The sequence below is a fragment of the Mustelus asterias genome, chromosome 7, assembly GCF_964213995.1.
Source record: "Mustelus asterias chromosome 7, sMusAst1.hap1.1, whole genome shotgun sequence".
NCBI classification, from domain to species: domain Eukaryota; kingdom Metazoa; phylum Chordata; class Chondrichthyes; order Carcharhiniformes; family Triakidae; genus Mustelus; species Mustelus asterias.
In genome coordinates this window covers 75,666,654-75,693,623 of record NC_135807.1, presented here as the reverse complement: position 1 = coordinate 75,693,623, position 26,970 = coordinate 75,666,654, and the positions used below count along the sequence as shown (strand labels likewise).

At 42.4% G+C, this 26,970-nt stretch overlaps 1 protein-coding gene across 1 annotated transcript in view; it reads right to left on the bottom strand.

Annotated features, from left to right (window-relative positions):
- Positions 1 to 26,970, bottom strand: part of prex2 (phosphatidylinositol-3,4,5-trisphosphate-dependent Rac exchange factor 2) — a 416,168-nt gene that overhangs the window by 209,030 nt on the left and 180,168 nt on the right. The window contains exons 14-18 of the mRNA XM_078217095.1: positions 15,104 to 15,179; positions 10,501 to 10,573; positions 9,889 to 10,031; positions 3,444 to 3,536; positions 282 to 430 (exon numbers count right to left, since the gene is read on the bottom strand). Coding sequence (XP_078073221.1) covers positions 282 to 430; positions 3,444 to 3,536; positions 9,889 to 10,031; positions 10,501 to 10,573; positions 15,104 to 15,179 — 534 coding nt within the window. The remainder of the gene's footprint in view (positions 1 to 281; positions 431 to 3,443; positions 3,537 to 9,888; positions 10,032 to 10,500; positions 10,574 to 15,103; positions 15,180 to 26,970) is intronic.

The window sequence follows — 26,970 nt, the reverse complement described above, 5'->3', positions numbered from 1 at the left end:
CATTATTTCAACTGAGCAGCAGGAGCTACTGGAGTCTAACAAAGATCTGGGAAATGAATCTGAATTGGTTCACAACTGGAGACAAGCCAGTGCATGCTGAGTTTTAAAAATATACTTTTGTGTTGTTGAATTGTATGGAGGGTATTTTTCTAACAGAGACTTAATGCTGAGCATTGCAGGGCTGGATCCTGCAGCGGGTCTTTAATAAATAAAAACAAAAAAAGGGACAGTGGCAATTGTTCAATTATTAAACTTAAACAATTATATGACACATAACTTACTCTCGTGGCTTTGTGCTCAGAAGTACCCTGAGAGGCCTCTTGCTACTAAAGCATTGCTGCAGGAAGTTTTCAACTTCCTGAAAGGGTCGTAGGAAAACCACAACTCCATTGATAGCAAAAATCTTTTTTCCAACTTCAAGACCTGCCATCTGGAGTGAAATCACAGAAAATGAAATGCACAGATCACTTGCACGCAAAATAATAGCTGTTCCATAAACATCAGCATAAGATAAGTCATGTAAGATTTCCATAGTTCATTTAAAGCCTGCTTTCCACGGATGTAGGCACTCACTTTGCCAAACATCATGTTAAAATAATAAACCTTATATGAAAAATAGACACTTCCATTATATTTCAAGATGACAAAGTTGTCCAAAAACTGATTATCCAGGAATTATCCCGATTTCTCTGAGCTTTTCGTTCCATTTCTGAGTACTTTTCACACTATTATCTTTGATTATTTTAAATAGTAAAATGGACACTCATTGTTTTCTTGCCTTTGCCTGTTTAAAACTGATGACAGCTGGATAATCTATTCCTGTCTTCTGCCCGATTCATCCATAACCAGTCCCTGAGAGGAGCTGGAGGTCAACCTATGATGGTTCAATTTCAAATTTTCCTGAACTCTGGTGGGAAAGCCTGTGATCGCCTAGGTGCATGCTCAAGAGGCTAACATAGGAATTGACAGTGCAGACAGTTACAGACTGAATTCCATTAAAGTTGTATAAAGTGACTTGTTGGAAGTAGGCTGCAAATTTTCATATTAACGAACAATCATGCGATTTAAGAGCAGGGGTAGACTATTCAGACTTTTGACCTTGCTTTGCCATTTCATAAGTTCGTGGCTGATCTAATCATGGCTTCACGGGGCGGCACGGTAGCACAGTGGTTAGCACTGCTGCTTCACAGCTCCAGGGTCCCGGGTTCGATTCCCGGCTTGGGTCACTGTCTGTGTGGAGTTTGCACATTCTCCTCGTGTCTGCGTGGGTTTCCTCCGGGTGCTCCGGTTTCCTCCCACAGTCCAAAGATGTGCGGGTTAGGTTGATTGGCCAGGTTAAAAATTGCCCCTTAGAGTCCTGAGATGCGTAGGTTAGTGGGATTGGCGGGTAAATGTGTGGGGGTAGGTCCTGGGTGGGATTGTGGTCGGTGCAGACTCGATGGGCCGAATGGCCTCCTTCTGCACTGTAGGGTTTCTATGATTCTTACACACTTACACAACTCTACTTTTCAGTCTAACCCCTGTACTCTGACTCCCTTGTCAATCAAGAATCTGTCTAACTTAGCCATAAAAATATTCAATGACTCTGCCCCCGAGAAGAGAATTCCACAGATTAATGCCCTCTGAGGGAAATAAAATCATATTTTCTGTAAGATCTCTTATTTTTAAACTGTGTCCCCTGGTTCTAGTCTCTCTCATAAGGGGAAACATCCTCTCAGCATCCACCCCATCAAATCCCCACAGGATCTTACATGTTTCAATAAGATCACCATTCAATCTTCTGAACTCCAATTATTACAGACAAACCTGTTCAACTTTTCTTCATAAGATAAGCCCTTCATCCCAGGAATCAGCCAAGTGAACCTTCTCGGAACTGCTTGTAATGGTATTATATCCTTTAATTAAGGAGACCAAAACTGTACACAGTACTCTAAATATGGTCTCACCATGCCTGCACAACTGTAACAAAACTTCCCTACTTTTATATTCCATTCTTTTTGCAATTAATGACAATATTCCATTTACCTACCTAATTTTTGCTGTGCATGTATATTAACTTTTATGGATTCATGCATCAGGATACCAAATTTCTCTGTGCCGCAGAATTTTGCAACCTCTCTCCAGTTAAATAGTATATTGCTTTTTTTATTCTTCCCATAAAAGAAGGCAAGTTCATATTTTCCCATATTATACCCTATCTGCCAATTTTTTTAATATACCTTTCTAGATTCTATGTCCTCCTCATTCCACTTTCCAACCTACCTTTACGCGATCAGCAAATTTAGCAACCATATATTCGATCCCATTATCCAAATCATTTAGATAAATTTATACAAATACTTGAGGAATATACAACAGTTCTGACATAACAGCTGCTGATATATTTGCCCAATGGTCCATTGGGAGAGTGGAGCCTTTGGAGGCGCTGACAGGTGGGAAAGTCTGAGTAAAACCATTTTGGTGTGTAGAGTGAGTGCTCAAAAGACACAACTCCTGTAACACTTAATTCAAAGATCCTCCAATCCAGCCCATTCTACATCTGCATCCTCCTTTCTCACAGCATAAAAGAAACAATTCCACTTGAAAATCAACATCCACAAAGCAAAGCAAATTTTCAGTAGAAGTTAGCAAAAATGTCAAAAGAAATCTTCCAAAGTGCTAAAGACATGATATGCAGGCAAAGTAGTACCAACCATCTGTAGCAGCACAAATGTGGTATCCTGTGGTATGCAGGCATGGTGTCAATTCCTATGCTAGCCTCTTGAGCATGCACCTAGGCGATCACAGGCTTACCCGCCAGAGTTCAGAAAAATTTGAAATTGAACCATCATGGGTTGACCTCCAGCTTCTCTCAGGGACTGGTTATGGATGAATCGGGCAGAAGACAGGAATAGATTATCCAGCTGTCATCAGTACCTTCTTCTGACTCCTACTGCCATTATACAGTTCTCCCTCTTCCTCTTTCCTCATTCTCCTCCCAACATATTCAATCCTCCGATTCCTCCATCATCTTTCTGCTTTCCAGCAACCTCCCCTGCTTTCGTCTCGACTCCTTCACTGTTGTCTTGTTGCTTGTTCCCTTCCCCTTTAATAACCCTATTTTATGTGAATTCCGTTCTTGATCTTCACTCCCCATGTGCAATGCCATGGAAGATCGACATATTAAAGAACAAGAAAAAATCTGAACAACTGAACCATAAAATGGTTTAATATACTGTTGCAGGATTGAAGTCTCAGTGAATGATGGCTACTGAAACACAATTTCCAGGTCAACCCAGCATCATACATCTCAGGATTTTAATAGAGATGGGCACAAATCCTTTAACCCTACAGTTCTCTGAGATTAACTATTTTGTGATGGATTTTACAAAATTGTGATCATTCAGAATTTCAACAGGCTACCCAAAACACTGTTTTTTAAAAAAAACTCTGTTAAAGATTACCTCAGCATAAGATCTTTTCTCCACAGATTTCACAATTGGAACCTTATTTCTTTCCTCCAAAGTAAAACCATAGCTTCCATCTTGAGCTTTAATCTAAAGACAGTAAAAGGCAATACTTGAACATGAGACCATACCTGCAGTAATTTATAAAATATTTAAACATCTGGGTAGCTTGATACCAATGGATCACATATGTTGCTTTCTTAAGTACATTATATTGTACCAATTATTTTACTATTCATTGTTAAAACCGACGTATGTGAATACATCATTGATAGTCTCGGTTTAAGATGCTTTAATAGAAAACCTGTGTTTATTTAAAAGGTATTCCATACACTATTAGCACTTATAAAGTTCCTTACCATCAAAATATTTCAGCTCAGACTTCTCAACAATGACAAAGGTACATTGTAAATTTTGCTGTCTTGTGCACCAATCTTGCTGTTGCTAACATGTACCCAATTTTGCTGAATTTCTAATTAGAATGCACTATAATAATCAGAGCAGTAAGTTGAGTCCTAAGTGGTGAACAAAAGTAGTGAGGTGACAGCACGTCAGCACAACTTCTTATATAAACGTTAGCCCAGAATCAAGCTGTGTTGACCATTGATTTCCTGCTAACATATCCAATTAATAAGAAAGAGAGATAAGAGAATCGCTGCTGGCCCTTTTCACTCCTTGGCACCTTGGGAACGAACACTCTTTATTACTTTGAGCATTAGCCATTCTTCTAACCACATCACAATTCAAAGGTGTTGTCTTCATCTTACAATACATTGACCACCTTCTCTTGTAAGCATTAGTGGCAGACAGATACTTATCAATCATTCAATTTGCAAACATGACCCTGAGCTTCCAGCTGTCTAGAATCATAGAAATCATAGAAACCCTACAGTGCAGAAGGAGGCCATTCGGCCCATCGAGTCTGCACCGACCACAATCCCACCCAGGCCCTACCCCCACATATTTTACCCGCTAATCCCTCTAACCTACACATCCCAGGACTCTAAGGGGCAATTTTTTAACCTGGCCAATCAACCTAACCCGTACATCTTTGGACTGTGGGAGGAAACCAGAGCACCCGGAGGAAACCCACGCAGACACAAGGAGAATGTGCAAACTCCACACAGACAGTGACCCGAGCCGGGAATCGAACCCGGGACCCTGGAGCTGTGAAGCAGCAGTGCTAACCACTGTGCTACCGTGCCGCCCTAACACCTCTTCTACCCTGACACCTCAGTCCCTTGACCTCGTCCACTTTTCCAATGATGCTGAACATAAGCTTAAGGAATGGCTCAAATTTCAATTAGGCACATGAGCATTCCAGATGCAACACTGGAGTTCAATAATTTCAGATCATAACTGTGTTATTGTCACATCCCCTTTTGTCTTGCATCATCAGTCCTTTTGTAGTTTAATCTTCACTGTCATCCACATGAACATAACCTTCCTTTTTCTTTTCCCCTCCGCTTTCTCTGCCTGTTACAGTTCTGATGAAAAGTCATCAACCTGAATTGTTAATTATGTTTCTTTCTCCACAGATATGTCTGATCTGCTAAGCATTTTCAACATTTTCTCTTTTCACTTCAGATTTCCAGTGTTCACAATATTTTATTTTATAAGATGACATAGGAGATGACAAATAGGACAGATGTACATTGTTCTTCCTACAGCAGGCCGAGGACGATTTCAGGGACACTACAATTCATTCTATACAGATTCTTATCTTCTGTAACATCCTCAATATCACTCAATCATTAACTTGTTACCTTACTCTTAATCACCCATTCAGATATGTCCAGATAGGGGGATGTAGATAGTGGAAGTGAGGATATGTACAAGAGGGTGCCAGTGGAGTTTAGAATGAAAGTGAGTGTAGAGGCAACTGCCCTTGGCAACAGTGGGTCTCAAGTCCCACAAGTCCTCACCTGAAAAGAAGAATATTCTCCATCTATATGCAGGCACCAAAGGCAGCCTTTCACAATGAACTGTAACCAGGAGATTGATAGCCCTCATTATTGGTAAGATGGAAAACACTTTCCATATTTGCTGATACTAATGGAGTTCGCAACAGCTTCATTCAAGTTTCTGACAATACCCCACCACAGAAATAGGAAGTGGCCAGTTTGTGCCTCCATCTCCACGAGAGCATAGACTGCAGCATTGGTGGCACTAGATATATAGTATAGAGAATATTGTTCAAAAGTTCAGACAGCTGGGCCCTATTTGAACTGCCTCCACCCGACAGGAACAGGGTGGGAGTTAGTTTAAACGACAAAGAGGCACTTCTCCCTGATCCTGCTTCTCTCCTGCCCTGCTCTATTTTATTAAATTGCCCTTTAAACAGGTGTGTAGGACACAATCAGCAAGAAATTGAGGTCATGTTTTAAATATGCAGATCAGGTCAGATCGAGACCCAATCTGCAATATCAACCTGAGGAGCTGTGAAAATTGGAAGGGCTGTCTCACAGACTCATCAAGCAACAGACTGGCAAAGACATACTTATACCTTTCAGCCAACAGCCCAAACTCCTCCATCACCTTCCCTGCGTATGCCCTTTCCCATCAGCAGGACAGCTCTAACGGGGTTGGTGGCACAGTGATATACAGTTGGGAGGAAATGGTCCTGGAGTCCTCAACATCGACCTCAGGCCCCAGATCAAGTGTAAGCAATAAGACCTTAAGATAATTGTCATCTATGCCTTCCCTCAACTGATGACATAGTGTTCCTTCATGTTTAATGCCACTTAGAGGAAGCACTGGTGGTAGCAAGAGCACATAATGTACTATCGGCGGAGGATTTCAATGTCCATCACCAAGAATAGCTTTGTAGCATCCTTCCTGGTTAACTAGCAGAGTCCTGAGGATCCAGCTGGCAGACTGGGCCCGAGGCAGGTCACAAGAGAAACAGCAAGAGAAAAACAAGTCTACTTGATCTTGGCCTCAGCGGTTTACCTATCATAGGTGCATCTGGCCATGGCATTACTGGTAGGAGTGCACTGTCCTGATGAAGATAAAGTCCCATTTTCATACAGAGGATAACTTCCATCTTGTTGTGTGGTACCACCACTGTACTGAATAGAATAAATTCAGAACAGATTGAGCAGCTCAAAACTGGCTATCCAAGAGGAATTGTGGGCCATCAACAATAGTAAAGTTGCATTCCACCATAAGACCATAAGACATAGGAGCCGAATAAGGCCACTCGGTCCATCGAGTTTGCAGTTTTGGCAAAATCAAAGAAACAACAGTGGTTTTGATCATATTTTTTCAATCTCCTTAACTATGAAAAGTGGACTGGAAGGCCATCAGCCTGACACCTGTTTGCATCATGGCTGATTTTTTCTCATCCCCATTCTCCTGCCTTTTCCCTATAACCATTCGTCCCCTTATTAATCAAAAACCTATCTATCTCTGTCTTAAAGACACTCAATGACCTGGCCTCCACAGCTTTCTGCGGCAAAGAATTCCAAAGAACTCTTTACCACGATTTGTAACTTTGTAGTCCAGTATATCCCACACTCTATGATTATCATCAAGCCAGGGGACAAATCTTGGTTCAATGAAGAGTGTAGAAGAGAATGTCAGGAGCAGCTCCAGGCATACCTAAAAATAATGCACCAATCTAGTGAAGCCACAACACGGGACCACATGTATGCTATAGACAGACCTACGCAATCCCACAATCAGCGAGTTAGATTCAAGCACTCCAGTCCTGCCACATTCTGTCATGAATGGTGGACAACTAACCAGAAGAGGCGGCTTCACAAATATCTCCACCTTCAATGATGACAGACCCTAGGACGAGTACAAAAAAAAGGCTGAAGTGTTTGCAGCCATCTTCAAGCCAGAAGTGTCAAGTGGATGATCCATCGTGGTCTCCTTCTGAAAAGATCAGCATCAAAGATGCCAATCTTCAGCCAATTGAACAGCAAAGGCAATAAACCCTGAGAACTTCCTGGTTGTAGTACTGAAGGTTCATGCTCCAGTACTACACACACCACTAGCAAAGTTTTCCTGTACAACTACATCTGACATCTACCAAATGAGGAAATTGCATAGGCATGTCCTATCCACCAAAAGCAGAACATATCCAACCATCCCATCAGTCTACTCTCAATCAGAAGAGTGATGGAAGATATCATTGATAGTGCTATAAAGTGGCATTTGCTCACCAATAACCTGCTCACTGACACTCAATGTCCGGGTTCTACCAGGGACACTCAGCTCCTGACTTTATTACAGACATAATCTAAACATGGGCCAAAGAACCTGAACTCAGGACGGGAGGCGAGAGTGACTGTCCTTGACAACAAGGCCATTTGACTGATAATGGCATCAAGCAAAACTGAAGTTAGTAGGAATTAAGGGGAAAGCGTTTAATTAGTTGCGGCTAACAGGGCTGGAGAATTGCCTCCAAAGTGGTTTACAATCGAAAATTGTAAATCAATGAGTTCCTTTTTTAAAAAAGCCTACTTTGATGCAATTTACTTGTTAACTACAGCACAGTAAGCCTGCTGACAGATTAGAAGACAATACTGGTAGTGTGACACTCATAGGACAACAATTCCTGTGTTGGGAAAGGTCCTAAATCTGATTTTCTTGCTCTGAATATAATCAAGGACCTGATCTGTGTCTGGAAGCTTTCTGAAAAACGCAAACCTTTAGTTGAAATAAGGTTACTAATTCCAGAGGGGATTACTTACCTGGTCCAGTATCAGAGTGGAAACCAACGGCTTTATAAATAAATAAGTTTTGGACCAGTTCAGCCTCAGATTGCCTCAGGCAAAGTGACAAGACACTACTCCATTTTAGAAAATGGACTGATTCAGTTTCTACTGGGGACAGGCACCAGTGAACTGTCAATGCAGTATTTGACAGGTGCAAATGACTCTGTCCCCATGATTTATGGCATGCTCCCTGTCATAGAGCTATCGCAGTTTTGGCAAAATCAAAGAAACAACATTTTTTCAATCTCCTTAACTATGAAAAGTGGACTGGAAGGCCACCAGCCTGACACCTGTTTACATCAAGGGAGAAAATAGGTAAATATAGAAGAGCCCATCTCACTTCAGATATGGCAAACTCTCAAAATCCCTGGAATGAGCCTTGAACGCATAAGCTTCTGAATCAGATTTGAGTGCTAACACTCAGCCAAGGCTTACAGCTTGAATATCCTGAAAGGATTGAGCAAGGAGAGAGTATTCATCACATTCAAACTCAGTGATGCAGTGCTGCCGGCGCACACAGGACTGCCACTCTGGCACTTTCAATTACAAGCAGACTTGTAAACTCAATGTGACCCACCAAACCTGGACATGCAAATGATCAATATTTGAAAAATGCTGTAAAGCTGCTTCGATTCAATCGCAGGCTGGTTTCTCCCTGCATTTGCTGCTGATAGGCTCACTAGTGTGCCACTAGTTTCCCACTATTCCCCTAAAATTTCCCACTACAAACTCACTGGAGTTTCAAAATGTTTTTTTTAGATTTTCTAAATCTGTTCATTTTAATTAACATAGAACCATAGAACCATAGAAAATTACAGCTCAGAAACAGGCCTTTTGGCCCTTCTTGTCTGTGCCGAACCATTTTATGCCTAGTCCCACTGACCTGCACTTGGACCATATCCCTCCACACCCCTCTCATCCATGAACCCGTCCAAGTTTTTCTTAAATGTTAAAAGTGACCCCGCATTTACCACTTTATCCGGCAGCTCATTCTACACTCCCACCACTCTCTGCGTGAAGAAGCCCCCCCTAATATTCCCTTTAAACTTTTCTCCTTTCACTCTTAGCCCATGCCCTCTGGTTTTTTTCTCCCCTAGCCTCAGCGGAAAAAGCCTGCTTGCATTCACTCTATCTATACCCATCAAAATCTTATACACCTCTATCAAATCTCCCCATAATCTTCTACGCTCCAGGGAATAAAGTCCCAACCTATTCAATCTCTCTCTGTAACTCAGCTTCTCAAGTCCCGGCAACATCCTTGTGAACCTTCACTGCACTCTTTCAACTTTATTTACATCCTTCCTGTAACTAGGTGACCAAAACCGTACACAATACTCCAAATTCCTATTTCCAGGTTTTATGGCAGTGCCCCTATTTCTATTTATAGGTTATTCTAGGTTAATTTAGCAACATCTATCTTAAAATGTTAGAGTAAATCAAAGCACAGATCAGACTGACAGTGGTTTCGTCTCCGAATCCTCATTTGTTTTTTAAATTATATTTACAGAAAACCACTTACAAAAACTTGGAAATATTTTGAACATTGTGATTAAGGAGTTTATGCACAATTGTAATCATTCTTAAGAGAAGACTCACAAATTTTGTTTAATTTCCATGTCAAAATAACTGATGTTTCTGCTTTGAATGCTTACATTTATCATCCAAATAACTCTCATTTGACACCATCCCCCATAAAAGCAGCCAGTGCTACTTACCAATAATGACTTGGCTATGACATTTTCAACTATTTTCAAGTCATGTCGCACATGCTTCTGCCTTAAGTTTGAGCCTTCTATTTCCTCATCCGCAAAAAAACGAAATAAAAGAGGTTCATCCTTAAATTCGCTCTTTTCCAGTACTATAAGGAAAAACAAGATGTAAAGCACCAAATAAATCTCAGGTACATTCAAAACATATCAGCTTTTGTAACAGTTGGCCTTTATTTGTCTTAAATAAATTAAACACTACAGTATATTTATTTTAACTGAAGTTAAATGCTGCAGTCAGTGATTTTCCATGACTAAAGACTAATTGTCTTTTACCACAGTACCTAAATTAGAAATATCATTTATTTGGCCAGATGGTTTCCAATCATATTTATGGCATAAAAAGTTGAGGTTGACTGCAACAATGAGACACTTTGGAATGATGTATGTGTAATACTGCAGTTCACAATAAAAAAGAAAAACAAATTTAAATTTAAAAGTCACGGCACAGTTAATGTGTTAACTAATGACATTCAACTAAATAAATTTGTACCATTTTATGGTTCTAAGAAGAACTGATGTCTGAAGGATGTTTGAATAATGCGCTGAATTTAACCTTACCGTGGTGCATAAAACCATTGTCACACAGTTCCACACCCAGGATTATTGCTTCCTCTCTGGTTTTACAGTCCCCCTGGTGACAAAGTAATAGACATTCTACATTGCATGTTCTAATAACACGGTAACTACCAATTCCTGCTCGAGTTCTTTCAGTATCATGTTCATAAAGTCAATTACATTAGAAACATTTTAATATAATATTAGGAGTACTTCCATAATTCTACACTGCCAGTAGATAAGCCTTACTGAAGGATAGCATATGATCAAGATAGGGTATGCTGTAATCCTGATTCTCTGCCACAACTTGAACATATATACCATTAACATAGTAAATTGTCCCAAAGAACTACATCAGAGCATTATCAAACAAAATTTGACACCACGCCACATAGGATGTTAAAGCAGAAGACAATTATGTTAATCGATCAATGAAGTAGGTTTGAAGGAGTGTCTTACAGGAGGAAAGAGAAGTAGAGGGGTGGAGAAGTTTTCAGAGGGAATTCCAGAGCCATGATCTCTGCAACTTTTAAAATCAGACTGTGCAAAGGACCAGAATTGGAAGAGTGGAGTATCTCAGACGCTTGTAGGGCTGATGTTGATTAGAGAGAGGAAGGAGCTAGGCAATGGTGAGATCATAAAACATCAATTTTAATTTTGAAGCATTGCTCAGACAGGAACTAATGCAGGTCACCGAGCACAGGAGGGACTTGGTGCAACTTAGAATAAAGGCAGAGTTTTGGACAATTTAAGTTCATGGAGAGTGGAAAGTGTGAGTTACCCAGGACAATGTTGGAATAGCCAAGTCATAGAGTCATAGAGGTTTACAGCATGGAAACAGGCCCTTCAACCCAACTTGTCCATGCCGCCCTTTTTTTTTAAAACCCCTAAGCTAATCCCAATTGCCCGCATTTAGCCCATATCCCTCTATACCCATCGTACCCGTGTAACTATCTAAATGCTTTTTAAAAGACAAAATTGTACCTAGAATCTAGAAGTAATAAAGGCAATGATGAGGGCTTCAGCAGCAGATAAGTTGAGGCAGAGGCAGAGTTAGTCCATTATACGAATGAGGTAGGGGGTATCTTAGCAATGTTATGGATATGTGGTCCAATGCTCATCTCAAGTTCAAATGAGATACCAAGATTGTGAGTAGCCTGGTTCAGCCTCAGTGTGAAGAATGGAGTCAATACTTCAGGAATGGTGGGGACCAAAGAGAATAGCTTCGATATTCCTAAAATTTATTTGGAAAAAAATTCTCCTCAGCCAGTCAGCGATGTCAGCCAACCTGTCTGACAATTTTTAGATGGTGGAAGGGTAGAGACAGAGTGAGGTAGAACTGGGTGTCACTAGCTCACGTATGAATGAGACATGTTTGTGTCAAAGAATGAGACATGATGATAGTGTCAAAGAGTGGCATGCAGATAAGGAATAGGAAGATATAACATTGTAGGACTCCAGATGTAATGGCACAGGAACAATAAGAAAAGGCAATGCAAGTGATTGTATAGATAAGTATGAAGCCAGCGAGTACCATCTAATCCAGCTGGACAACAGTGGAGTGGCATTGGAGGAGAATGGTGTGATCAACATGTCAAAGGTTAGACATATGGAGCAGGACATGGAGGGATAGATTACCAATGTCCTTCCTGGGAGCATGGCTCCTTACTGGGAGCGTAGGACCAGGAAATTACCCTTCAAAACAGTAATACATTGATTAGTTTTTATCCTTTGAAGTAAATAGTATCATCTTTGTATAAAAATAAAAAGCATTTAATGTTAGAAACCATTAAGACACTTCATTTTAAGATTTTGTTGAAAATCAGAACAATACTTTACCAAGAGGACTGGCAGATGTAGCAGTTTAATACTCTCTATAATTTTAACCTTCCAGCTTGAATCCAGTACAGAGTGATCTGGTGAAAGTCTACTCTGACAGTTTAGTGAGTTTGGAAATTTTCAACCCAGTTCCCTGTGCACATTGCTCCACAACAGAAGATTGCCCAGAATTTAACACAAACCAACAATAAGTTGCCAATCTCATAGCTAATACTTCACTGAGGAAGTAAGTACAACTTAGTGTCCAAAAGATGTGTGGGTTAGGTGGATTGGCTATGATCAATACGCGGGGTTAGGGAATAGGCGGAGGAGTGGGCCTAGGTAGAGTGCTCTTTCACACAGTTGGTGCAGTGTTGATGGGTCAAATGGCCTCTTTCTGCACGGCAGCAATTCTATAAGCTCCTACTTTCCCTTCCTGCACCAACTCACAATGTACGACTGAACCACACAGATCAAGGTTTCAATTTTAATCCCTCATCTATTTGGAGTTCAGCAACATCAGCCGGATATATTGGAAAAATCACAACAATTCGTTTCAGTATCTTGAGACTATTAATGAGAAAAGTTAAGCCATGGGTCCTATTTTTAACTGTAACTCCATAAACGTAACCTATACAATTTATTGGTGAATCAGACATAGGTATCACAGCCTCACAGTTCAAGGATAATACACTCACTATTGATGATTACAAGAAAAGAGAGTAATATAGTTGAGGCATCAATGACACTCAGAAAAAAAAGTAAGCGGAAGAATTTGCAGAAAAAAAGGACCTAATAGCAATCTCACTCCGAGAGAAAATGAATTTTACTGGCATCAGAAGTTGAAAAAATATACAACTTGGGTTGATCCTCTTATGATGAGATTAAGGTACATTGCTATAACTTGAATCTGAATCTGGTCCATGCTAACCTTAGTATTTGATGCTGACAGTGGGTACCTAAAATGATAAAAAAGCTTAATTTTCCACCAATCCACCGAAATTAATACAAAAATACAGAAAATTAAAAAGAAAAATGAGAGATGGCTAAATGGCTAAAAAAAACCTGGGGTCATTTTAAATTTTGTAAAGGACATTAGATTCTCAAAGAGTACCAAATATTTATAAATTAAATCACAAACAGGGTCTGAGTTAATTGCAGGTTAGTGAAAGGAAGGTCAGCATAATCTCTGAATAATTGACAATTTAATATGAAATCATGTATAACACCTTCTATCGCTCACAATGTGGGAGAGTCAGCTGCTGAGATGCCAACAAGGGTAGAGCCCTTCGAAATATTAGCATACAGAGGGATCTAGGCATGCAGATCCATAGTTCCCTGAAGGCGGCAACTCAGGTGGACAAGGTAGTCAAGAAGGCGTATGGCATGCTGGCCTTCATCAGTCAGGGCATTGAGTATAGGAATCGAAAAATCATGTTGCAGAGGGATAAGGCTTTGGTTAGGCCGCATTTAGAGTATTGTGCACAATTCTGGTCGCCACACTATCGGAAGAATGTTGATGCATTGGAAAGGGTGCAGAAGAGATTTAACAAGATGTTGTCTGGTTTGGAGGATATGGACTATGAAGAAAGGTTGAACAGACTTGGATTGTTTTCATTGGAGTGTCGAAGGATAAGAGGGGACCTGATACAGGTTTACAAAATTATGACAGGCTTGGATAAAGAGGACAGTCAGAGTCTTTTTCCCACAGTCCAAGGGTCAATTACTCGGGGGCATAGGTTGAGAGTGAGAGGGGTAAAATTTAAAAGAGATCTGAGGGGAAACGCGCTGCCAGAGGAGGTGGTGGAAGCAGATTCCATAACAACATTCAAGAGACATCTGAATAGATATATGAACAGGCAGGGATTGGAGGGATATGGACCACGTAGAGGCAAGAAAATATTGGAGAGGCAGTGTGTCGGTACAGACTTGGTGAGCCGAAAGGCCTGTTCCTGTACTGTATTGTTCTTTGTTCTACTACGGGTTCATAATCAGCTTCCAAGGAGCTTATAATGTCAGTTCTTAAAATATTGATGCAGAAGCATTAAAAGATTGAATTATGAAATGAAAAGTCAGACACTGTACAAACTATTTTGTTTGTTCATTATTAATTTCAAGGTCTGCATGGACAGATAATAAGTCTTAAATAACTCTCTTAACTCTGAAGCACTTGCATAAATCAGTATTTAATTGGTGCCTGAAGGGGCTGTAATTACCTTGGATAAAAAAATCACTTCCATTATTTAGTATGGCTCTATTCCTCCCCCCCCACCCACCCCGCCCCCCACCCACCCCAAGTCATTGTTTGCATGAAACTGTATTGGTGTCGGCACTATGCCTTATTCTTTCTTAATCCAGATTTCACACACTTGGTCTTTGACTCACCTGTTTACCCTGTCTACAATCCTCATTTCATCACTGGTGCTTACCCTCTCTGTTCGTCTGCTTCTATTCCCTTTGGCGCCAAACCCAACCATTCTGGCTCATTAGCTAAATCCTCCCTTGAAACTTAAATCACCAAAATAAAGAGGATATGAAGTCGAACTAAGATGTATAACTTCAGCTTTGTGAATTTGACCACATATTTCAAAAAGCCTTATTTATATTGGAACTGTCACTTTGGTTGATTTTTCAACAGTTCCACTGTGCATTGTTTCAATAATATTCCCTGTCATATTTTCAATATTTCGAAATAAATAGACAGATTTCCTTATTGAGGATGTTTCAAACTACTCAGTTAGATTCATCTTATGATCAAAGTCACACAAAAATATTTTTGTTACTTTACCTGTGCAATTAACCAGTCTGTCAGCTTGTTTGCCATGACCACTGACTTATAGGTTCTCAGGTGGTAGTCTTTATCTCTGGATATGAGAATTATATTAGTTAACAGCATAATTATACATGAGTGCACAATATAGCCTGTGCTATAGACATTACATTTCAGCCTGATAAACGTTTACAAATAGCTTGCTTAACAAAGGCTGCACAAACACTTCAGATTAATTTTGCAAAGGATTTCTTCCCATTTCCTGCTATCAATTCAGCAGAAACCCCAGATGGGCAAGTCTCACCATCCCCAGAGAAAAATCAGTGAGTGACCCTCATGATGCCCTTTTCAGCTGACTGTTCAACGTTTTGGAAAAAGAGGTTCCAAAACTATCTCCATCCTCAAGATTAGGAAGCCTAGAACATCAGTGCAAAAGGGAGAATTGAAGCATGTGCAGCCCTCTTCAGACAGAGGTGCCAAGTGCATGACCTCTCTCTGCCTCCTCCTCAAGTACCCAGCATTACAGATGCCATTCTTCAATCAATTCAATTCACTCCATGTTATTTTTAAGAATGATTTAATGTGCTGGATACACCAAAGACTCTGGGCCCTGGCAGAATCCAAGCCAATCCAAAACAATCCAAGCCGAAGACCTGTATCCAGAACTAGCCATGCTCCAAGCCGAACAATTTCAGTACAGTTACAACACTGGGCATCTACCCAACAATGTGGTAAAAAGATCCAGGCATGTCCTGTCAACAAAAAGCAGCACAAATTCAATCTAGCTGACTACTACCCTTTCAATCTAATTTCAATCATGAGAAAAGCAATGGTTAAACGTAAAGTTGCCATAGTCCCAGATGGCCATAGGCATCTACTTTAAAGGGAGAGCTGACTAATGGTGATTTAATCTAAGGATCACCACATCTCAGGCGAAGGACAGGTTCATGAATAACCTCAATCGATATGGGAATTGAACCCACACTGTTGGCATAGCTCCGCCTCACAAACCAGCTGTCCAACCAACTGACTCCCAGAGAAAAGTAATGGAAGGTGTCATTGACAGTGCTATCAAGCAACATTTACTCAATGATAACCTGCTTACTGATAGTCCTAGTGGGATTTAAATTGACACTTGGTTCAAGACCGAGTCCAAATGTGGACAAAAGAGCTGAATGGCAGAGATGAAGTGACAGTGACCGCCCTTGGTGTGAAGGTAACATTTGGCTGAGTGTGGCATCAACTGAAGTTAATGAGAATCAGAGAAAAATTCTCCACTGGTTGGAGTCATACCAAGCAGAAAGGGTGATGTCAGTGATTGCTGAAGGCCAATCATCTCAACCCCAGAATATTGTGTCAGGAACTTGTCAGGGGAGTTTCTGAGGCCCAACCTGCAGTTGCTTCATTAATTAGCTTCCCTCCAGCCAAGGTCAGATGGGGGAGGTTAGCTGATGATTACATGGTGTTCAGTATCATTCGCAACTCTTGAAAAACTGAAGCTGCCTGCGCCAGATGCAGCAACACCTGGATAACATTCAAGTTTAGGCTAAAAGGAGGCAAGTGACATAGGAGCAGTACAAGTGCCAGGGAATGACCAGTTCCAACAAAAGTGAATCCTTTAACGTTCAACAGCTTTGAATACCCCAACATCAACCTACTGGAGGTTACCATTGATCAGAAACTTAATTGGATGAGCCAAATAAATACTGTGCTTGCAAGTGCAGGTCAGAGGCTGGGAATTCTGCAGTGAGTAACTCACCTCTTGACTCTCCAAAGTTTGTTCACCATCTACAAGCATTCACCATCTACAACGTATAAGTCATGAATGTGAGGAAATACGATCCACTTGTCTGGATGAGTGCACATCCAACAATGCTCAAGTGGCTTGATATTATTCAGGACAAAGAAGCCCACTTGATCGGCACCCTATCCACCAGCTTAAACATTAACTCCCTCCAGAAACAGCATTCAATGGCAGTAGTGTGTACCATTTACATGATGTATTGCAGCTGCAAGGCTCCTTACAAAACTGTAAGACTATCATCTAAAAGGATAAGGGTAGCCAGTGAATGGAAAATCATATTCAAGCTCTCCTTCAAGACACACACCATCCTAACTTGGAACTATATCATTACTCCTTCACGTCAAAAGGTCGAAAATCTGGATCTCCATTCCTAATATCACCAGTAAGTGTTCCCACAATAACTGAATGGCAGTGGTTCAAGAAAGCAGCTCATTATCACATTCTCAGGGTCGTTTAGGGAAGGTAACAAATGATGGACCAGCCAGTGATACTCAGATTCCATGAACACATAAAAATTACTAACTACTAAAGATTGTTTCTTGGACTATGATTTTTTAAGTTCATTTACGGGATGTGGGCATCGCTGGTTCGACGAGCATTTATTGCCCACCCCTGGTTGCCTTTCAGAAGATGGTGGTCAGCTGCCTTCCTGAACTGCTGTAGTCCCTGAGGTGTAGGTACACCCACAGTGCTGTTTGGAAGGGAATGCCAGTATTTTCATCCAGCAACATTGAAGGAACAGCGATGTATTTCCAAGTCAGGATAGTGAGTGATTTGGAGAGGAACCTCCAGGTGGTGGTAATTCCAGGCATCTGCTTCTCTTGTCCTTCTAGATGGTAGTAATCATGGTTTTGGAAGGGGCGAGTTCCTGCAGTGCATCTTGCAGATGGTACACGCGGCTGTCACGGTTTGTTGGTGGTGGAGGGAATGAATGTCTGTGGAAGGAGTAGTAATCAAACATGATGCTTTGTCCTGGATGGTGTCAAGCTTCTCGAGTGTTGTTGGAGCTGCATTCATCCATGCAAGTGGAGAGTATTCCATTACACTCCTGGCTTGTGTCTTGCAGATGGTGGACAAAAACTTGGGGTGGGGTGGGGGGGAAGCAAGAGTCAGGAGATGCATTACTTCCCACAGGAATTCACTTGCTCTGGCAGCCACAGTATTTATATTGCTAGTCCAGTTCAATTCCTGGTCAATACTAACCCCCTGTTGGTAGTGGGGGATTCAGCAATGGCAGTTCCACTGAATGTCAAGGACAATGGTTAGATCCTCTCTTGTTGGAGACAGTCATTGCCTGGCACTTGTATAGTGCAAATGTTACTTGCCACATGGTGTGAATGTTACTTGCCACTTGTCAGCCCAAACCTGGGTATCGTTCAGGTCTTGCTGCATTTAGACATGAACTGTTTCAGTATCTCAGGAGCTGCAAATGGTGCTGAGCACTGTACAGCCATCTGCATACATTCCTAGTTCTGAGCTTATTTTGCAAGGAGGTCATTGATGAAGTTAGCTGAATATGGTTGGGCCTACGACACTAACTGCAGAAATCTTGCAGCGATGTCCTGCAGCCGAGGTGTTTGACCTCCAACCAACACAACCATCTTCCTTTGTGTCAGGTATGACATCAACCAACGGAGAGTTTTCTCCCTGGTTCCCATTGGTTCAAGTTTTGCTAAGGCTCCTTGATGCCATACTCAATCAAATGCTACCTTGATGTCAAGGGCAGTCATTCTCACCTCACCTTTGGCATTCAGTTCTTTTGTCCCTGTTCAAACCAAGGCATTAATGAGATCAGGAGCAAAGTGATCCTGGCAGAAACCAAACTGAGCATCCATGAGCAGGTAATTGCTGAGGGAGTGCCACTGATAGCACTGTTGATAACCCTTCCATCACTTTGCTGATGATCAAGAGTAGACTGATGGGGAGGTAATTGGCACATTGGATTTTTCCTGTTTCTTGTGTACAGAACATACCTGTGCAATTTTCCACATTGCCAGGTAGATGCCATTTTGTAGCTGGCTTGGCTAGTGGCATGACAAGTTCAGGAGCACAAGCTTTGAGGCCAATTGCCTGAATATTGTCAGGGCCCTTGGCCTTGCTGTACCCAGTGCCTTCAGCCGTTTCTTGATATCACATGGAGTGAATCGAATTGGCTGAAGACTGACATCTGTGATGCTGGGGACATTCAGAGGATCATCCACTAGGTACTTCTGGCTGAAGGTTGCTGCGCATGCATCAGCCTTATCTTTTGCACAGATGAGCTGGGCTCCTCCATCATTGAGGGTGGGGGTATTTGTGGGGCTTCCTCCTCCAGTGAGGCCGCACTTGGAATATAGTGTTCAATTCTGGTCGCCACACTGAAAGGTCACTGAAAGTGGCAATGCAGGTGAGAAGGTCGTCAAGAAGACATATGGCATGCTTGCCTTCATCGGCCGGGGCATTGAGTTTAAAAATTGGCAAGTCACGTTGCAGTTTTATAGAACCTTAGTTAGGCCGCACTTGGAATATAGTGTTCAGTTCTGGTCGCCACACTACCAGAAGGATGTGGAGGCTTTGGAGAGGGTACAGAAAAGATTTACCAGGCTGTTGCCTGGTATGGAGGGCATTAGCTATGAGGAGAGGTTGGAGAAACTTGGTTTGTTCTCACTGGAGCGACAGAGGTTGAGGGGAGACCTGACAGAAGTCTACAAGAATATGAGAGGCATGGACAAGGTGGATAGTCAGAAGCTTTTTCCCAGGGTGGAAGAGTCAATTACTCGGGGGCATAGTTTTAAGGTGCGAGGGGCAAGTTTTAAAAGAGAGGTACAAGGCAGATTTTTTACACAGAGAGTGGTGGGTGCCTGGAACTCGTTGTCGGGGGAGGTAGTGGAAGCGGATACGGTGGTGACTACAAGTACATGAATGAGATGGGAATAGAGGGATATGGTCCCCGGAAGCGTAGGGGGTTTTAGTTAAGTCGGGCAGCATGGTTAGTGCAGACTTGGACGGCCGAAGGGGCTGTTCTTGTGCTGTAATTTTCTTTGTTCTCTTTGTTCTCCAGTGAGTTGTTTAATTGTCCACCACCATTCACAGCTGGATATAGCAGGACTGCAGAGCTTAAATCTGATCCTTTGGTTGTGGAATTGCTTAGCTCTGTCTATTACTTGCCACTCACACTGCTTCGCACACAACAAGTCCTCTGTTGTAGCTTGACTAGGTTGACCCATCATTTTTATGCAAGCCTGATGTTACTCCTGGGGTGCTCTCCTGCATCCTTCATTGAGCAAGTGTTGATCCCCTGGCTTGGTGGTAATGGTAGAATGGGGGATATGCCGGGCCATGAGGTTACAGATTGTGGTAGAGTACAATTCTGCTGCTGCTATAGCCCACAGCGCCTCACGGATACTTAGTCTTAAGTAGCTAGATCTGTTTGAAGTCTATCCCATTTAGCACAGTGGTAGTGCCATTCAACACAATGGAAGGTATCCTCAATGGGAAAACGGGACTTGGTCTCCATAAGGTCTGTATTGTGGTCACTCCTACCGATACTGTCATGGACAAATGCATCTGTAGCAGACAGGTTGGTGAGAATGAGGTCAAGTATGTTGTTCCCTCTTGTTGGTTCCCTCACCAGTTGCTGCAGTCCCATATAACAGTTATGTCCTTTAGGACCAAGTAAGTTCGGTGTGTGGTGCTACTACAAAGCCACTCTTAGTGATAGACATTGAAGACCCTAACCAGAGTACATTCTGTACCCTTGCCACCCTCTGTGCTTCCTCCACACACGGTACGGTAGCACAGTGGTTAGCACTGCTGCTTCACAGCTCCAGGGTCCCGGGTTCGATTCCCGGCTCGGGTCACTGTCTGTGTGGAGTTTGCACATTCTCCTCGTGTTTGCGTGGGTTTCCTCCGGGTGCTCCGGTTTCCTCCCACAGTCCAAAGATGTGCGGGTTAGGTTGATTGGCCAGGTTAAAATTGCCCCTGAGATGTGTAGGTTAGAGGGATTAGCGGGTAAATATGTGGGGGTAGGGCCTGGGTGGGATTGTGGTCGGTGCAGACTCGATGGGCCGAATGGCCTCCTTCTGCACTGTAGGGTTTCTATGATTTCCTCTAAGTGGTGTTCAACATGGAAGTGTACTGATTCAACAACTGAGGGGGGATTGTACATGGTAATCAACAGGAGGTTTCCTTGCGCATGTTTGGCTTGGTGTCATGAGACTTCATGGGATCCGGGGTCAATGTTTTGGACTGCCAGGGCAACTCCCTTGCAACTGTATACCACTGTGCTGCCACCTCTGCTAGGTCTGTCCTGCCGGTGCGATAAGACATACCCAGTGATCTTGGTGCCTGAGGCATTATCTATAAAGTATGATTCTATGGGATGGCATGGTGGCACAGTGCTTAGCACTACTGCCTCACAGTGCCAAGGACCCGGGTTCAGTTCCAGTCTCGGGTTACCGTGTGTGGAGTTTGCACATTTTCCCCGTGTCTATGTGGGTTTCCTCCGGGTGGTCCGGTTTCCTCCCACACTCCAAAGTTCGGCGGGTTAGGTTGATTGGCCATGCTAAATTGCCCCTTAGTGTCGGGGGATTAGCAGGGTAAATGTATGAGGTTATGGGGATAGGGCCTGGGTGGGATTGTTGTCGGGGCAGGCTCAATGGGCCGAATAGCCTCATTCTGTACTGTAGGGATTCTATGAGTATGACTATGTCAGGCTGTTGCTCAAGTAGTCTGTGAGACAGCTCTGCCCATTTTGGCACAAGCCCTCAGATGCTAGTAAGGAGGACTTTGCGGGGCCAATGGGGCTGGGTTTGCCATTGCCCTTTCCAGCACTTAGCTCGATGCCGAGTGGTCCATCTGGTTTAATTCCTTTGTGTTTTCTTTCTTGCAGTTGAATACAACAGAGTGGCTTGCTTGGGCATTTCAGAGGGCTTTTAAGAATCGACCACATTGCTGTAGGTCTGGATTTAATGTTTCTATTTTTAAAAATTATTCATCAATATTCCATTGGAAGACAACGTAACTATTTCTAAGGCACGAGAAATTTCAAAATATTTCACAATTTCAGCTTATTATAAGTTCAAAGACTTGGAGCTTCTGCATATTTCCACTAACCATTGAATATTCGGAATTGATTCATGAAATGAATCTGTTTCAAAAGAAAATGTGGACTGCATGGATAACTAAACTGTTATCTGAGCAATCCCTTTAAATAAGTTCATGGACCTTTGGTCATTACAACTGAATTGATCCATTTAGCTCCCTCTAAGCCTGCCCGCTTCCCCTTGCCAACGAAGCCAAGTTTGTGTCCCCTACTCTCTGAGAACGGAACAAATATCTTTCTCTCAATTCTCTCTTTCATCTCAACTAATTCACTCCGAGCTCTTGGTTCCTGCTTCCCTGACCATATTCCGAGTAAATTGCTGACCACCTAACATCCCTTTCCTAGCTTCCATGCTAGCTGACAATCCTTCTCCTCAGGTACTGCCCCACTTATTTCCAAAGTTGCCATCGTCACCCACCTATTGCCACTCCAGCTCAACAAACTTCGCTTGCAACAAAAGCTAGGATCTTCTTGTCTGAATTACTCAGTTACATGCTGCCCTTGACAACTGAGCCAATTGAACAGCAAATTTTAAAGAGTAGGTTTTGTCCTGTGTGTAGGCAGTGGAGCATTGTAGACATCCAAAGGTGCTTTTTGTCCAAACGTTTAATATGCAGATATTAAACGGGGGGGGGGGGCAAAGTTGGCGTGGGTTGGAACGCATGTAAAACCTGCTCTCGCTCATGATTGTGTCGTTAGTGCTATGTTATGCTGGCTCGCCAACTAACGGCCATTCACCATGAAACACACTCTATGAAAAGGCTGAGAATTTCCAGGGAAGGCAGGAAGAGGGCAGGCACCGAGAAAAGGGAGCATGCGGGCTGGAACTTGTAAGGGGAAAATACAAGGGGGGCACACTCTAAAATGGCAATACAAGAAAGCACACTCTAAAATGGCTGCCTGGCACATAAAGGGTTAACTGGGAAAGCCAAAAGAGCAGACACAGGCTCCTGCTGTTCAGAAAAACCTAACAGACAAGCCATTTCCAAATCACAGACAGTGACTCATAGCAAACAAACACCTCAGGAAGCCAAAGCCAAGGGTTAAGACATCTTTTAAGATAAGGAAACCCCAAAACAAAGAGCTTAGATTAATGTTAAAGGAAGGCGGGAAATATGAATGCGAGGGAACCGATTAGCACCTGAACGAGACGAAACTAGCCATTGATAGATACAGACATAAGGAGATGTACCCATTCATAAAATGCTAAATGTCTATACCTGTTTGTACTCTTGTAAACATGGGGAAATGTACCCATTCATAAAATGTTAAATACTTGTACTCACTTAAACAATGTGATAATGTTCGAATCACCGGTTTACCCATTGTGTAAAGGGTATAAAATTGAACCGCTCCTAGCATACAATTGAGAGAAGGTTTGCTACAGACCAAGTACTTTGTCTCCATGGAGCTCCATTTAATAAATCGTATTTTCTGAATCTCGAAGTCTGACTACTAGTGGATTTTTCCCACAACAAACTCCAATGTGCAATGTGCTCCCTCAAGCAATGTGAAATTGTCTCAGGAAACGATTGAACCTTAAAAAATAAATATCAGTGGAAAAACTATGCCACGAGTGCCTAGGCAGCACAATCATAGACAGACCTCAATCCCCAGACATATTTGTTAATTTTATTTGAACCCTGACCTTTTATCCACCTTGGATCAAGGTTGCAGGTTAAACATAAAGGGTGCCTTGCCAATTGGCCTGCCAACTGCAAAGGCAGATGGGCAATGGAAAGTCCCATTCAAATGGTGTTTAATTAATTTAAATTGGCTTCTTGATTGTCATTGGCGTTCTTCCGATTTGCGCATGTGGCCGCCAACCAAAAATAGTGCAAGAGTTTGATGATGTTGGGATGCATGCTTGCCCAGACATATGTAAAATTCTGGTCCTGGACTTTCAGCCTTCCATATCCAGCTGGGGTTATGAGGCAAAGGTGAAATCCAGGGATACTGTCCCAGCAATAGAGTGCCCTTCTTGGTAAACATCAACTATCCATTTGTAGTTTTGTGCATTGTCAAGATGTGGTAAATGAGGAAAACAGTCTCTGTTTGCTCACTTGTACTGTCAAGTGGTAACACTGCAAATATCTGATAGGCACCAGCATTCAGAGATTGTGAGATGGAATACCAGGTCATAAACTGAAGAGGGTATGGTATAAACACCAGCACAGCATCTATAAGTGTAATGTCATATCCTTGAGATAACTTGCTCTTTTACAAAAGCAATTCACTGGTCATCTTTCTTGCACTGCAGCAGGCCTCCAGTAATTCTGCAGCAGAGGCCAATGTGCCCATCCTTATATGTAATGCTTCTTCCTTTGGGAAAAAGATACAAAAGTCTGAGGTCACGTACCAACCGACTCAAGAACAGCTTCTTCCCTGCTGCTGTCAGACTTTTGAATGAACTTACCTTGCATCAAGTTGATCTTTCTCTACATCCTAGCTATGACTGTAACACTATATTCTGCACTCTCTCCTTTCCTTCTCTATGAACAGTATGTTTTGTCTGTATAGCGTGCAAGAAACAATACTTTTCACGGTATGCTAATACATGTGACAATAATAAATCAAATCAAATTAATAATCCAGAGGTCGGAATTATGGGTTATCTCATTTCTCATTGAAGAGTTGAGGAGTGCAGCATCAAGCTAAGGCCACATCCCTTAATAGGGTGAACACTGACAATGTCTACAATTTGCAGTGTGAATGAATCTAATGGCATCTGCTGTAAGTTAGCCCTTGAATGTTTAGATTTTTAAATTTTTGTGTGGCAAGGGAGGGGCAGGACTGGCAGCTCAATGTTCCAGGGTACAGATGCTATAGGAAAGATATAACAGGAGGTAAAAGAGGAGGGGGAGTTACAGTTTTGATTAAGGAGAACATCATGGCAGTATTGAGAGGGGATATATCTGAAGGTTTGCCCACTGAGTCTATATGGGCAGAACTGAGAAATAAGAAGGAAGAGGTCACTTTGATAGGATTGTACCACAGACCCCCAAATAGTCAACCGAAATTGAGGAACAAATATGTAAGGAGATTACAGATAGCTCCAAGAAAAATCGGGTGGTAATAGTCGAAGGACATTAACTTTCCCAACATTTACTGGGACAGCCATAGCATTAGGGGCTTGGATGGACAGAAATTTGTTGAGTGTGTTCAGGAGGAATTTCTCATTCAACATGTGGATAGCCCGACTAGACAGGGGACAAACCTTGACCTCTTCTTGGAAAATAGGGAAGGGCAGGTGGCAGAAGTTTTAGTGAGGGATCACTTTGGGACCACTGACTATAATCCATTAGTTTTAAGATAGCTATGGAGAATGATAGGTCTGGCCCAAAAGTTAAAATTCTAAATTGGGGCAAGGCTGATTTTGATGGTATTAGACAGGAACTTTCAAAAGTTGATTGGGGGAGTCTATTGGCAGGCAAAGGGATGGCTGGTAAGTGGGAGGCTTTCAAAAATGTGTTAACCAGCATTCAGGGTAAGCGCATTCCTTTTCGAGTGAAGGGCAAGGCTGGTAGAAGTAGGGAACCTTGGATGACTGGGATATTGAGGCTCTGATCAAGAAGGAGGAGGAGGCATATGAAATGCATAGGCAGCTGGGATCAAGTGGATCTCTTGAAGAGTATAGAGGTTGTTGGAGTAGAGTTAAGAGAGAAATCAGGAGAGCAAAAAGGGGACACAAGATTGCTTTGGCAGATAAGGCAAAGGAGAATCCAAAGAGCTTCTACAAATACATGGAGGGCAAAAGAGTAACGAGTGAGAGAGTAGGGCCTCTTAAGGATCAACAAGGTCATCTATATGCAGATCCACAAGAGATGGGTGAGATCCTAAATTAATATTTCTCATCAGTATTTACTGTTGAGAAATACATGGATGTTAAGGAACTTGGGGAAATAAATAGTGATGTCCTGAGGAGTGTGCATACTACAGAGAAGGATGGGCTGGAAGTCTTAAAGCGCATGAGGGTAGATAAATCCCCGGGACCCGATGAAATGTATCCCAGGACGTTGTCGGGGGCTAGGGAGGAAATTGCCATTCCCCTAGCAGAGATATTTGAATCATCAACAGCCACAGGTGAGGTGCCTGAAGATTGGAGGGTAGCAAACGTTGTGCATTTGTTCAAGAAGGGCTGCAGGGAAAAACCTGGGAACTACACACCGGTGAGCCTAACGACAGTAGTGGGTACGTTTTTAGAAGGTATTCTGAGAGACAGAATCTACAGGCATTTAGAGAGGCAAGGACTGATAAGGGACAATCAGCATGGCTCTGTGAGTGGAAAATCACATCTCACGAATTTGATTGAGTATTTTTGAAGGGGAACCAAGAAGCTGGATGAGGGCAGTGCAATTGACATTGTCTACATGGACTTTAGCAAGGCCTTTGATAAGGTACCGCATGGGCCTTTGATAAGGTACCGCATGGGCGGTTGTTGCACAAGGTTAAATCTCACGGGATCCAGGGTGAGATAGCCAAATGGATATAAAATTGACTTGATGATAGAAGACAGAGGGTGGTTGTAGAGGGTTGTTTTTCAAACTGGAGGCCTGTGACCAGCGGTGTGCCTCAGGGATTGGTGCTGGATCCAATGTTACTTATATTAATGATTTGGATGAGACTTTAGGAGGCACGGTTAGTAAGTTTGCAGATGACACCAAGATTGGTGGCATAGTTGACAGTGAAGGAGGTTATCTTGGATTGCAACGGGATCTTGATTAATTGGGCTAGTGGGCCGATGAATGGCAGATGGAGTTTAATTTAGATAAATGTGAGGTGATGCATTTTAGTAGATCAAATCGGGGCAGGACCTACTCGTTAATGGTAGGGCGTTGGGGAGAGCTACAGAACAAAGAGATCTAGGGGTACAGGTTCCGACCTCCTCGAAAGTGGAGTCACAGGTGAGCATGGTGGTGAAGAAGGCATTCGGCATGTTTGGTTTCATTGGTCAGAACATTGAATACAGGAGTTGGGACATCTTGTTGAAGTTGCACA